Here is a 13,166-nt window from a genome sequence, read left to right as displayed (position 1 = left end):
GTATATTAGATAATTTCAAATCTTTTTTGCTTCCTTTGTTTATTTGCAGATTCATTTTGGAGGAGAACATAAATAATAATACGGGCATTTCATTTTTTGCCATTTTCGATGGACATGGCGGTGAATTCGCTGCCGATTTCGCCAAAGATATTTTGGTTAAGAACATTTACAATAAGGTCATTGAGACGACAAAATTACTGAATGCCCAGAAATTGGAACAGAAACATTTGTCGGCTGCAAATGCTGCCGATGTTGATAAAGACTATGCGGAATACGATGCCAGTCCATATTTGAAACGAAAAGCCAGTCGTAAAGATGGTGGTGATAATAAGGAAAATGAACCTTTTCTTCGACGTCGTGACAGTTTACGAAAAACAACGAGGTATGTAGAAATGGGATAGGGAAAACAAAACTTTTCGTATTTAGAGAAAATTTCATAGAAATTTTGTCCATGGCAGCCGGTTGTTCGTGCCGGATTGACCCGATGAAATCATTCATCTGCAAGGGCTGCCGCCTCAGTGCATAACACACTGCCGTAACAACATATTTCTAGATTTGATCTATTCGTAAACATATCGTTTTTTTTTAGTGTAAATGATGACTGCACCAGTCGCAAATCTACCAATGATAAAAAGGATTCTTCAGATGTTTTTACCCAGCAACTGAACTCTCTGCTACGTGGTGTGGGCGGTGGTTCCAGTGCGAAGAATAGCTTTTTCAATAACAATAACAAAGACTCAAATGGCAATGGTGAAGATGCAGAGCCGCCACAGCAGTTCGATGCCAGCTGTTATTTGGAAAATGGCAAAATAAATTTTGGCAAACTGATAACAGACGAAGTGCTGGCAGCCGATCACAAACTAGTGGAGGCCGCTAAGAAAACGGTAAGTTCAATTACAAAGTACACTTTATTGCGAAAAATTTGCTCTTATAAACATCGCTCTTCTATTTGCAGACCAACATAGCCGGTACTACAGCTTTAATTGCCATTGTCCATGGCAGCCGTTTAATTGTGGCAAATGTAGGTGACTCTCGTGGAGTAATGTGTAATGCTAGAGGCATAGCCATACCACTGTCATTTGATCATAAGCCTCAACAGGTACAGCTTTGACCTTTTGTTGGATACTAGTATCGCATGACACCATAATTTGCTATTCTTTGTTTTGTTTTTTTCGATTTCTTAGGTTAGAGAACGTAAACGCATACATGATGCCGGCGGTTTTATTGCATTCAGAGGAGTATGGCGCGTAGCTGGTATTTTGGCCACTTCACGAGCTTTGGGTGATTACCCATTAAAAGACAAAAATCTAGTCATAGCAAATCCAGATATTCTAACTTTCGATTTAAATGACCATAAGTAAGTAGACCACCTTCATCCTTCATATACCAAAGCACCTCTTGAGGCTAACAACATTTGAAGATTTGTAAGGATTTTTATTGAAGCAACACTACTATAGATACGTATATGCTTCTCAAGATGTGTTGATTAAAATTCCAAATTCAAAGTCCAAGGTAAAGTCAATTTTTTTTACAAAATCGTTATTTTTTTATATCCAATATTTCGTTTTTTCGTTGAAGGACATCATCCGTGTAATTAAATTAAAGGAAATAATCCGTGTAATTAATACATTAAAATATGCGAAAACAGATTGCAAATTTTGCCCATGAACCTTCCACTAAGGGGCAAACTTCTCACATATCAATGAGTGCAGTCCGATTCAAGTTTAAGCTCAGAGGTTAGCATGTCCGCCTTTGAAGCTGGACGCCTGGGTTCGAATCCTGGCAAGACCATCATAAAATTTTCAACTGTGGTTATCACCTCCCAATGCTGGCGACATTTTGAGGTACTATGCCAGGGCTCGGCTATAAAAAGGAGGCTACTTATCGTTGAGCTTGAACTTGAATCAGACTGCACTCATTGATGTGTGAGAAGTTTGCCTGTTACTAAATGGAATGTTCATGGGCAAATTTGCCTTTGCATCCCGGATGATGTTCTTCAACGAAAGGACGAAATATTGGATGAAATAAATAGAAACTATTTTGTACAAAAATTAACTTTACCTTGGGCTCGAGCTAAAATTTTAATCAACGCAGTACTAATATAACCATACAGAGATAGCTGTGAGCACCACACATGCTGGAACAATGAGGTCCAATCTGTGTGCTGTGCATTGCTCTCACGAGAAGCTTAGCTGCGAGATACCGGGCGCGCCAACAGGTTGCGTATAGTAGAATGCTCCATACGGAGTAGCTGCAACGACAGTTGCGGACCATCAGTGGTATCGAGCGGAGAGTCTTAGTGAGAGGCCGGGCGACACCGGCTCTTGCACAAAATACTGAGTGCCTATGATGCTCGATATGACAAGGCGAGTTATTGACGCCTTTAAATAACAAATGGCTACTCTGTTCTCACGGCAATCGGTTCTTTGGACCGGAACCAGCTTGCTCACCTACAGGAACTTGGCGAGGATCGCTACCTCCACATGCAATGTGGCTACAACAACAACAAGAGACAGTCCGAAAAACAAACCAAGTCGCATATGAGAATTTGTTTCGATTCTAATGACGCCAGATATAAAAAACAGAATCTAGATATCTATAGGATAATCCACGAAGGCAAGTGAAATTTATGGTGTCTGGAGCACTTGAAACATTGTTACTTATGTATGTGCCGTTATTGGAGAGTTGTGGTCTACTGTCAAGCAGCGACGTGTGAATTGGCCAGTTAAGCTACACGCAATGGAATAACATAGCTGAGCTACCACGATGATGCCTTAAATGTCATGGGGACCAACCTTAGTTTTGGAAGTTGATAGAAGACTATTGTTCGAGGGTTCGCGTAAATCCAAACTACTCTGGCTCGGAATAATACTGATCCCAAAGGAAATTTACCGTCAAGGTTGCATTCAGCCTGAGAGAATTCGGCATTTTGGGCATAAAATATTCATAGAAGAAGAAGAGGTCATAAGCTACCTGTCAGCGGAATAATTAAGAGGGAATATTTTGGATATACATTCCCTTGGGAGAAGATTCTTCTACGTATGCTATGTTTCTCCAAGATGGAGAAGGGAAGAAGGGTCTTAGACGGGCTCTGGAGACCACTAGGGCACTGGAAACCATTCTAGATATCCGATCCATAGACATACAGATTATCCTTGAGACTTAAAGCGATGAGAGAATGGATAGAGCATAGGAACAGGTTACGCGTTATAATCGAAGCGATGATATGTCGAGTGCGAGGCACGGCTGCCAGTGGCAAGGTATTACATACTGTTTCTGGATCTGCGGGCGGAGATCAGGGCAATCACGGAAAGCGTGATGTAATATGGTGTTAACGCGAAAACGTCGAGTTTGAATATCTTTACGGATGTGAACAGTAAGGTCACCAGCAGTCTGGGAGTGTAAGACGGAAATGAACGCCTTCTGTGAGGATGGCACCATTCGCATGGTTTGTTTGCCGGGCAGACTGGAAACGATTGGGCAGACTGACTATGGACGAAATAAGCCACACATAAAGGTGACTTCGCACGAAGACGATTTTGGCCCATTGTCATACCCTAGCTAGAGGAAGTATCTCGGCCGACACGGGATAACTATTAGCACCACACAGGCTGGCACATTTAGCTCCGACATGTGTGGTGTCCATCGTTACCACGGGAAGCCTAGCTGAAACCTATCGGGCTCGTCCACAGGTTGCGGATGATGGAAAGCTCGGTTTTTATGCGGAGTAGTTGCAAATAGGGCCGCGGACAGTCAGCGATTTTCGAGAGGAAAGTCGCAGTGAGAAGTCAGGTGGCACTGGGTCTTAATTAAATACTGAATGCCAATGATACTCGAGATGACAAGGCGAGTTATTGGCGCCTTCAAATAACCAATTGTCAAAATCGGCGTCTGTTCCCAGGTTAGGGGCGGCTAAGGCGAGCGTCAGATCTTGGAGCAAGCGGCTCCCCACAACGAGGGATGCATATGCAGTGCTTGGAGTATTTGAGAGAAAGATTCTTCGTAAAATGTATGGACCAGTTTGCGTAATTGGAGAATATAGGCGACGTATGAACCATGAGCTGTATGACGACGTTAGCATAGTTACACGTATCAAAATACAACGGCTGCGTTGCCTAGCTCATGTTGTCAGAATGGATGAAGAAGCTCCAGCAAAGAAGGCTTTTGAGGGCAAACACGGTGGTACACGCAAACCGGGAAGACCAAAAGTGGTGGGAGACACCTCGAAACTTTGTGTTAGAGATTTTAGAATAAGCGCAGAAGATCGAGGAGTTTGGAAAGCAATTCTACGTTCGGCTAGTGGAACAAATGTTCTGTCATAGCCAATTGAAAAAAGTTAAAGTAAGCAAGCAGAAGATCGAGGCGCTTGGAACGCTAATTTACGATCGGCTAGTGGAACAAATGTTCTGTTATAGCCAATTAAAGTAAAGTAAAGCTTATCAAAGGGATGATTTTCTAAAGGGTGATTTTTTTGAGGTTAGGATTTTCATGCATTAGTATTTGACAGATCACGTGGGATTTCAGACATGGTGTCAAAGAGAAAGATGCTCAGTATGCTTTGACATTTCATCATGAATAGACTTACTAACGAGCAACGCTTGCAAATCATTGAATTTTATTACCAAAATCAGTGTTCGGTTCGAAATGTGTTCAAATTTTGACAAATTTTGTTCAGCGATGAGGCTCATTTCTGGTTGAATGGCTACGTAAATAAGCAAAATTGCCGCATTTGGAGTGAAGAGCAACCAGAAGCCGTTCAAGAACTGCCCATGCATCCCGAAAAATGCACTGTTTGGTGTGGTTTGTACGCTGGTGGAATCATTGGACCGTATTTTTTCAAAGATGCTGTTGGACGCAACGTTACGGTGAATGAACACATTTCGAACCGAACACTGATTTTGGTAATAAAATTCAATGATTTGCAAGCGTTGCTCGTTAGTAAGTCTATTCATGATGAAATGTCAAAGCATACTGAGCATCTTTCTCTTTGACACCATGTCTGAAATCCCACGTGATCTGTCAAATACTAATGCATGAAAATCCTAACCTCAAAAAAATCACCCTTTATAACATAGTTCAAGAAAAAATCTTGCTACAATAAATGATTTTGGTAGTTCATAATGAAAACTGTTTTTATTTTTATCGAACAAATCCCAACCCAATCAGCCTAACCTAGTCTTACTCATACTTCTCGCCATATAGAGGGTATAGTTCAACAAATACACTGCTTAATTATTGGGTTGCCCAAAAAGTAATTGCGGATTTTTTAAAAGAAAGTAAATGCGTTTTTAATAAAACTTAGAATGAACTTTAATCAAATATACTTTTTTACACTTTTTTTCTAAAGCAAGCTAAAAGTAACAGCTGATAACTGACAGAAGAAAGAATGCAATTACAGAGTCACAAGCTGTGAAAAAATTTGTCAACGCCGACTATATGAAAAATCCGCAATTACTTTTTGGGCAACCCAATATGTTCTCGACAAGGCAGTACTACATATATTTTCTTATTGCCAGCTTATCAAACAACCCTTTAAATTTGTGAACCTAACAATTTTTTTACAGTTACTTGCCTATTTGTTATATACAGAAATCTTCATCTGTGAGCGGTTCATTAATTGTAATCATTCTCTATTTTTCAGACCCTCGTTTCTCATCTTGGCTTCGGATGGTTTATGGGACACATTCACCAATGAGGAGGCCTGCTCATACATTAAGGACCATCTACATGAACCAGATTACGGAGCTAAGTCATTGGCAATGCAATCTTATCAACGCGGTTCAGTGGACAATATTACTGTGCTTGTGATAGCCTTTAAGAATGGCATATATCGTATAGGAGGTTCGGTAACACAAAACATTGCATCGTCATCATCAGAAGCAGCAGCAGCTGCTGCTGCAGCGGCATCATCGTCGGCAGCGAATAACAACCTTAAGGATAATTCAAAATCGGCGGCATCTCTTATTGCCAGCACCAATCTGAATCGTTCAAATAGTGGTCGAGCTAAATAGAACTCATCGATGGATGTACTGTTAAAAAGTCTCTTGGCTGGTCAAGTCATGGCATTCTTGAGAAGAGCTCACAGAAACAGCTTTATGTTTTTTTTTTCTTATTCTGTATATAATAAAAAAAATACATATAAAAAATCAACAAAATGAGAAAAGTGCCCAAAGAAAAATTAAGAGAAAAATCAAATATTTTTTGTAAACGCTGAGCATTTTTTTTTTAAATTAATTTTTGTTTTACAAAAAATTCATTGTATTTTTTCTTATATATTTTAAATTAGAAACTCTCTCTATCTCGCTTTGTTATACATTATGCTCATGTATGTATGTATTTATGTATATGTCAGCAGTTGTATATCTCGAAATCAAACCCGCCTGATTATCATGGGAACATTCAAATTTGACTTGTTTGTTCTTTTCTTATTTTAATGTATTTAAGCTATTGTTGTTTTTTTTTTTCATTTTATTTTATTATTTTTCGTAGTTTTATACAATTGGCCTATTTGTAATTACAATTATGTTTATGATTTGAAGTCACACAACAAACCCCCTGTTGATTAAATATATTTTTTATTTAAAATTCGTATACGCATAATTTATTTATTGAAAACGCAAAAATAATTTTAGTTAGATTTTTGTTTCAGTTTTAAATTGATTGCAAACTATCAAATAAACGAAAATATTCTATTAAAATATTAATATTATTACAAAAGAAATGTGGTGTTTATTTTTTAGTTTTTAACATAGGCCGAAAAAAATTGGAAAATGAAGAAAAATAAGTAAAACCGTGCTAAAGCTGTCATTAGACGATAAGACATGTCATATGAGCTGTCACTTTCTGTACTCATATAACTTGTCTTATGCACGTCGAATACGAATAGAGCGCCCTCTACTCGGCATGTATTCTACTCTTTTTTTTATAGACATGTATCGACATGTATGTTCGATGAAATAAAAACTGGATTTAATAGCTAAAGTTGCATATTTGTTCCAAGATCCATTTGTCATATTAAATTTTTCATACTTATTAAATTTTTCGTGTACAACTTTCAGAGTTTATGTTTTTGAAATAACATATGACATGTCTTAGATTGGAAGTGGAAAACAATACACGAAATAGGAATCGGTGAAAAAACACCACTAATAAAATTTGGGGATCCTGATATAATTAATGAAGCTTTCAAAAAAGCGACACATAACTTAAATGCCCAAAGCTCATAATCTACCATCACCAACATATTGGGTTGCCCAAAAAGTAATTGCAGATTTTTCATATAGTCGGCGTTGACAAATTTTTTCACAGCTTGTGACTCAGTAATTGCATTCTTTCTTCTGTCAGTTATCAGCTGTTACTTTTAACTTGCTTTAGAAAAAAAGTGTAAAAAAGTATATCTGATTAAAGTTCATTCTAAGTTTTATTAAAAATGCATTTACTTTCTTTTAAAAAATCCGCAATTACTTTTTGGGCAACCCAATAGATAGTCCAATGCTGCCCATATCGAATGTATTTCCAATGTACTCTTCATTTGAATTCTCATGCGTACACGCCAGTGATGTAGCAAAATGTTGCCTGTCTATAAAATCTGATGCTGTAGGATTAGACACCATAAACCCAAAATTTATCAAAGTTTATACTGCCATTCGTAACACATATTTTTAAAAATTTTGACAACGAGTGAATATCCCAGAAGCTGGAAATATGCTAAAGTCATTTCAATCCCCAAAACTGCAAACGAATATCGACCCATATCAATCCTACCCTTCCTGTCAAAAGCTTTTGAAAGAGTTGTTCATCAGCAGATATATGAGTATTTAAATCAACAAAAACTTCTTTCAAATAGACAGTCTGGTTTTCGACCAATGCACAGCTGTCTTACTGCACTTATCGATGTCACCGAGAAAGTAAGATCAAGTTTGGATGATGGAATGCTTTCCTGTCTTGTATTGTTAGATCACTCCAAAGCATTTGACTGTGTTGACCATAGCATATTATGCAGAAAGCTTAAAAATTTTTTTAAATTTTCAAGCACTGCAACCAAGCTAATATCTAGCACTAGCACTGCAACCAAGCTAATATCTGTCATGGTAGGAAATCGCGTTTCCACACCATTGCATATAATGCAGGGAGTTCCTCAAGGAACCGTTTCTATTTTGTATGTATTAGCCCAATTCGGAAAACTTCCTGGGAATAATCTCCCAGGGAATTAATTTCTCCCTAAAAATCCTTCTATTCTGATTTAATGGGGAGAAGAAAATTTTGGGAGAGGGAATTTCGAATTTTCGAAAACAGCTGTTTTGCTTCAGCTGTTTTATTTTGGCTAAACATTTGACTGTTATTTTTTGGAAAAAAAAAAACATAAATAGAATAATAAGCAAAGAGAAGTTATAAAGGTTACTAAAAAAGTTTACAAACAAGTTTAGTATTGCTTTTGTAATGTTCGTTTTAATTTTTGTATTTTAATAGTGCACAATTATGGCCTACAGCTTGTCACCAGCTTGTCTGTGTTGTGAAAACAACTTTCCGTCTTCATCCAACAATCGTTGGCTAAATTAGATGCTTCCAGAGTGGTCTGGTGGACAGATAAATAGATTAATTGTGTCGTGCTGTCCCTGGTTGCATGCGGGGCACACATCCTGCATGTTGGCGTTTTCCCTTGCGAAAAGGAGTTAAGGTGGCTGAATCGTAGTATAGAGGTTTTCTTCTACTTCGTCGTCATAAATGCTGTGTTTGTCTGCCTGATACGCCTTTTTATCTAAATTGTGGTGGTGGTTGGGACGGTTGCTGGACATAGTGCTGGCGAAAAGCGAATTATGGATTTATTCTTATTCCTGTGGAGTAAATACTGCCAAATGTGGCGCCAAGTATATTTGAATAATTGCCAACCAACATTCCATTAAGGAACAGGCAGAAGGCTTATTGCACATCATTGAGTGCCGCCCGATTCTTCTTTAAGCTCAATGATCAGGGACATCCTTTTAGTATCCGACTCGGAACGGAGTGCTAATAAAATTGAAAAACTTAAGAAAATGTTCTATGGTGAGTACATGACATATTTAAACCGGGAGAACCTAACAAAATTTTTACTTGGTTTTGATAAAAAATCGAAAAATAATGTCCATACATTTTAAATAGTTCGTAAACAATACGAAGTGGTACCACTTTTTTATAAAAACAATAAAATTAAAAATTTTTTAACCTAACACCCTTTCATTTGTTTGGGGGAATTTTTCCCAAGTTTATCGTCTCATTCTCCCTTTTATATCGATTCAGAATAGCTACTTTTTTCCCTGGGAGATATTTCCCTTTTTCGAAGTTTTAGAATAAGGCAAAAGGGATAAGGAAAAAAACTCGCAGTAAATTGTTATTCAGAATAGGGGAAAAGGGAATAAACTCAAAGGGAATTGTTATTCAGAATAGGGGAAAAGGGAATAAACTCAAAGGGAATTGTTATTCAGAATAGGGCTGTATAAATGAACTGCCAACCAGACTGACACATTCAAATGTCCAAATCTATGCAGACGATGTACAAATCTATCTGAATTGCTCAAAGACAGAACTATGTCATGGAATAGAGAAGCTAAACACCGACTTAAGAAATATCAACATGTGGGCTATGGAAAACAAACTGCACATAAATCCAAACAAATCAAAGTTCATAATTTTTTCAAACCGCTGCCAGGAAGTGGTGTGCGAATACCCTGTGCAAATTGGAAATAACGCAATCAAACAGGTATATAAAGCAAAAAATCTTGGTGTAATTATTAATCAGACACTAACATGGAAGGACCATATCATATCAGTCATCTTTTGAGGCAAAGTAGATGTAGATTTCCATTGAGAAAAAATGTCAATGCATTCGTTGCTGTCTCAACAACAACTGAAACAGAGAGAACAAGAATACGTGTGATTTGCCATCAACACTTCTGTAAAGAGCTGGACAACACTGGCCTAAACTCAGAGACGTTGGGTTGTATCTTCTTATATCTTGCTAGGTCATCAGCATCTGCCCCGGGACCCAATAGGCCATTCGATGTCGGAAGTAGTGTAAGCAGTGTAACAGAATAATCTATTGCTTTTGATCTTTCTCAAGTAAAGACCATACAAGTATCATACTGGAGTTATGAACACGTTATATGGCTCTCTTCCGGCATTTCCGGACTTGAATGCTACCCCGTACATTCCAAGCAATAGGTCTGTGTTGTATTGTTTTCTTTCTAGGAACTTGGGAAAGTCCAGGAGCTCTGCGACTAAGGTGGGGTGTGTCTAGAGGGATCTGGGTCTGAGTCGTGTGGATCTGGCTTAGCAGTAAAACAGGTGGCCTGAGGTCTCTGGTTACATTCGGGACACATCCTGCACGTTGGCATCAATCCTTCCTCTATAGGAACTGAGACGGATATCTGCAGCTGTCATGTTTTCTCTGGTCGCTCTTCGAATGTACCTCGTTATTTTCGTTTTCCCTAGCTTACCCTTCAAAGATACCCTCGACTATTGCGAGTGTTTAAGCATTGCAAAAAAAAAGGTTCTTCCTATCATTAAGCTCAACTTTGAGAAATTTCCACTATTTATTGGTTGTGCGAGTAGTTTGAAAAATCTAGTTTAGAAAAAAGACGCAACACTACAAACTTAATGTTATTTCGAGAATTATTTTCAAATTGTTTGGGAAAACTTTCATATCAAACACCACCTTTAAATCTCAAGCCTCAGATGTGTATGATAGTCTGCATTGCGCTTATCTATAAAATTACCTCATCAAAGACCAATATATTTCTAATAAATAAATCCTATTTTATTTAATGTGTAGCCTTAATGCTAGAATACAATTTGTAGAAATACATACAGCTAATCTACGAGAATCATGGATTCGGCAAATCCAAACCCAGAGCAACAACCATATGTCTCACAATATAAAAAAAGTAAAATTAACAAAATAATGTACATTTTTTGTTACTTGTTATTTATTTGTTTATATAATAAACAAATCAGCGCTCAGAACATTATTTGAAATACATTTTATTATGTAACACATTTCTCATACATTCTTTGCTGCTCTTCTTCGTCTTCACTTCAGGCGTGTCATCAGTATATAAAAATGTGTAGAGAAATTGTAAAACCTGATGCAAAAGAAATACGAGGAGGAATTTAGTGAGCAGAAACAGAGACTTGCCATACGCGAATGGTGTTGTCAGAGTAACCAGCGAACAAGGTTTGACCATCAGTGGACCAGGCCAAGGACAAACATTGGGGTTGGTCGGCCTTGGAGCCATTGGAGACAATGTCGGGGCGGAGTTCTTCGACGGTTTTCTTGCAGGCCAAATCCCAGATCTTGATGGAGGGACCATAGGCAACGCACAACCAGTAACGGTTGGGGGAGAAGCACAAGGCATTGATGATGTCATTGTGCTCCAAGGTGTACAAGTTCTTGCCGTCATTCAAATCCCACAAGAGAGCCTTTGAGTCCTTGCCGCCGGATGTGCACAGAGAACCGTCAGGGGAAACAGTGACGGTGTTCAAGTAGCCATTGTGTCCGTGATGGTTGTTCTTCAACTTGCAGTTGGCCAAGTTCCAGACCTTGACGGTACGATCCCAACCGCAGGAGACAATTATGGGATTGGAGTGATTGGGAGAGAAGCGTACGCAGGATACCCAATCAGAGTGGCCATCTTCTTGGATGGTGAATTTGCACTCAGCCAAAGTGTTCCACAGCTTGATGGTCTTGTCGCGAGAGCCGGAAACAATTTGACGATTGTCAGCCGAGAAGGCAACGGACAAAACATCCTGTAATAAGACAAAACACAATTAGTTCACTAGACAATCACAACATATACAAAAAAGCAAATCAAATTTGAAAAAAAAACCCAAAATATATTTGTATGTTTGCATATTTCTTTTATGACATTAACACTTACACTGCTCGCTCTCATTACATGGGAAAAGACAAAGAGCTATTTCAAATCCAGTTGTGCAGAGATGACGACCATGACTTCTCTTATTCTCAACCAGAAATTCTGCCCCGCATGGGCGACATTTTTATTATCTTGGAATTGGTGCCATATTGCAAAAAGGTTTGCTTTCAACTAAACTATCTAAGCTAATCTCAACTACAAAAAGGCACCTAATCCTCTTCAAAGATGTATATACCAGATTGCATCTCGGGCCTTAGATGCTCTAACGAATTCCCTGGCTATACCCCTACTATCAACAGTAAAAATCGCATGAAACAAAATTCCCCACCTTAGTGTGATCTTCGAAGCGGCGAGTAGTTTTACCAGCAGCCAAATCCCACAAACGCAAGGTCTTGTCCCAGGAACCGGACAAAGCGTAGTTACCATCAGAAGACAAAACAACATCGCTGATGAAATGAGAGTGGCCGTACAAACGCTTCTGGGGGAAACCGTAGTTGGTATCTTCATCACGGGTCAACTTCCAGACAATTAAGGTCTTGTCTAAAATAAATAAAACATCATATTTCATAAGAACAACCCAAGGATTACAAAGATTTTAGTGGATAATTCATTGAACATAACCAAACATATTCATGGAATCACCATAAAAGAACACTTCTTAACCAACTTACCACGGGAAGCCGAAATGATGGTATCGGGGTCCTTGGGATTGGTGGCGATTTGTGTTACCCAACCATTGTGTCCCAAAAGGGTACCACGTAATTGCAAAGTCTCAGACATTTTCTTTCCAAAAATTTATTGCGGAGCGCAATCAAGCAGACGTCCAACCTCGAAAAAGGTTTCGTGAAAAAGAAGGAAATCGATTTTCAGAGTTGTATATGACTATCTGATTGAATTGGAGAGCATATCCAGCCGCCGCAAGAGGTCACCTAACAATACCGAGTACTCGGTATGTACTTGTTATATTGGATCCAGGGTTCACTAAAGAAGGCTTGTTCCTTGGTCCAATTAGAAGGTAAAGTCATAAGCTCAACAACAACGAAATCAACGATATAACCGTGTGGAGATGGTGACGCAAATTCCCACTAGGCTCTCAAACTTCTGTACACTGTCAAATTGATATTCTGGTTTTTATTTGCATTATCATATGTAGCAGATATAAGATCAAAAGTGTTATGATTATGAACGTGTAAAGGCTGGTACTACGTTCTTTTTTATGGAAAAATTTCCGAAAATCGTTCGGTGGTTTGACAAGAT

General features: G+C 38.5%; 2 protein-coding genes across 4 annotated transcripts in view; one reads left to right on the top strand and one right to left on the bottom strand.

The window, feature by feature from the left end:
• LOC106086422 (protein phosphatase 1L) overlaps positions 1 to 6,721 on the top strand; it is a 47,607-nt gene extending 40,886 nt beyond the window's left edge. For all 3 annotated transcript variants that reach the window (XM_013251107.2, XM_059364251.1, XM_013251106.2), the window contains exons 3-7: positions 50 to 382; positions 590 to 884; positions 956 to 1,099; positions 1,185 to 1,357; positions 5,642 to 6,721. In XM_013251107.2, the coding sequence (XP_013106561.2) occupies positions 50 to 382; positions 590 to 884; positions 956 to 1,099; positions 1,185 to 1,357; positions 5,642 to 6,011 (1,315 nt within the window). In that variant the 3' untranslated portion in view covers positions 6,012 to 6,721. The remainder of the gene's footprint in view (positions 1 to 49; positions 383 to 589; positions 885 to 955; positions 1,100 to 1,184; positions 1,358 to 5,641) is intronic.
• Positions 6,722 to 10,939: 4,218 nt separating this feature from the next.
• On the bottom strand, positions 10,940 to 12,768 carry LOC106086438 (small ribosomal subunit protein RACK1). Its single transcript, XM_013251121.2, has 3 exons — positions 12,581 to 12,768; positions 12,238 to 12,449; positions 10,940 to 11,781 (listed from the first exon to the last, which is right to left on the bottom strand). Exons 1-3 carry the CDS (start codon positions 12,687 to 12,689, stop codon positions 11,146 to 11,148), a joined length of 957 nt encoding a protein of 318 aa, XP_013106575.1. The 5' UTR covers positions 12,690 to 12,768; the 3' UTR covers positions 10,940 to 11,145.
• Positions 12,769 to 13,166: the final 398 nt, after the last annotated feature.

The sequence above is a fragment of the Stomoxys calcitrans genome, chromosome 3 (genome assembly GCF_963082655.1).
Source record: "Stomoxys calcitrans chromosome 3, idStoCalc2.1, whole genome shotgun sequence".
NCBI classification, from domain to species: Eukaryota; Metazoa; Arthropoda; class Insecta; order Diptera; family Muscidae; genus Stomoxys; species Stomoxys calcitrans.
The sequence above is the reverse complement of the archived record's forward strand: the minus strand, read 5'-3'. Positions and strand labels throughout refer to the sequence as shown.

Excerpts from the sequence above, each read along its gene's own strand:
- LOC106086438 (XM_013251121.2), bottom strand. The coding sequence starts at position 12,689 with ATGTCTGAGACTTTGCAATTACGTGGTACCCTTTTGGGACACAATGGT. Across the intron at positions 12,450-12,580 it reads CATCATTTCGGCTTCCCGTG|ACAAGACCTTAATTGTCTGG; the intron begins GTAAGTTGGTTA and ends TATTTATTTTAG. Across the intron at positions 11,782-12,237 it reads GCTTCGAAGATCACACTAAG|GATGTTTTGTCCGTTGCCTT; the intron begins GTGGGGAATTTT and ends GTCTTATTACAG.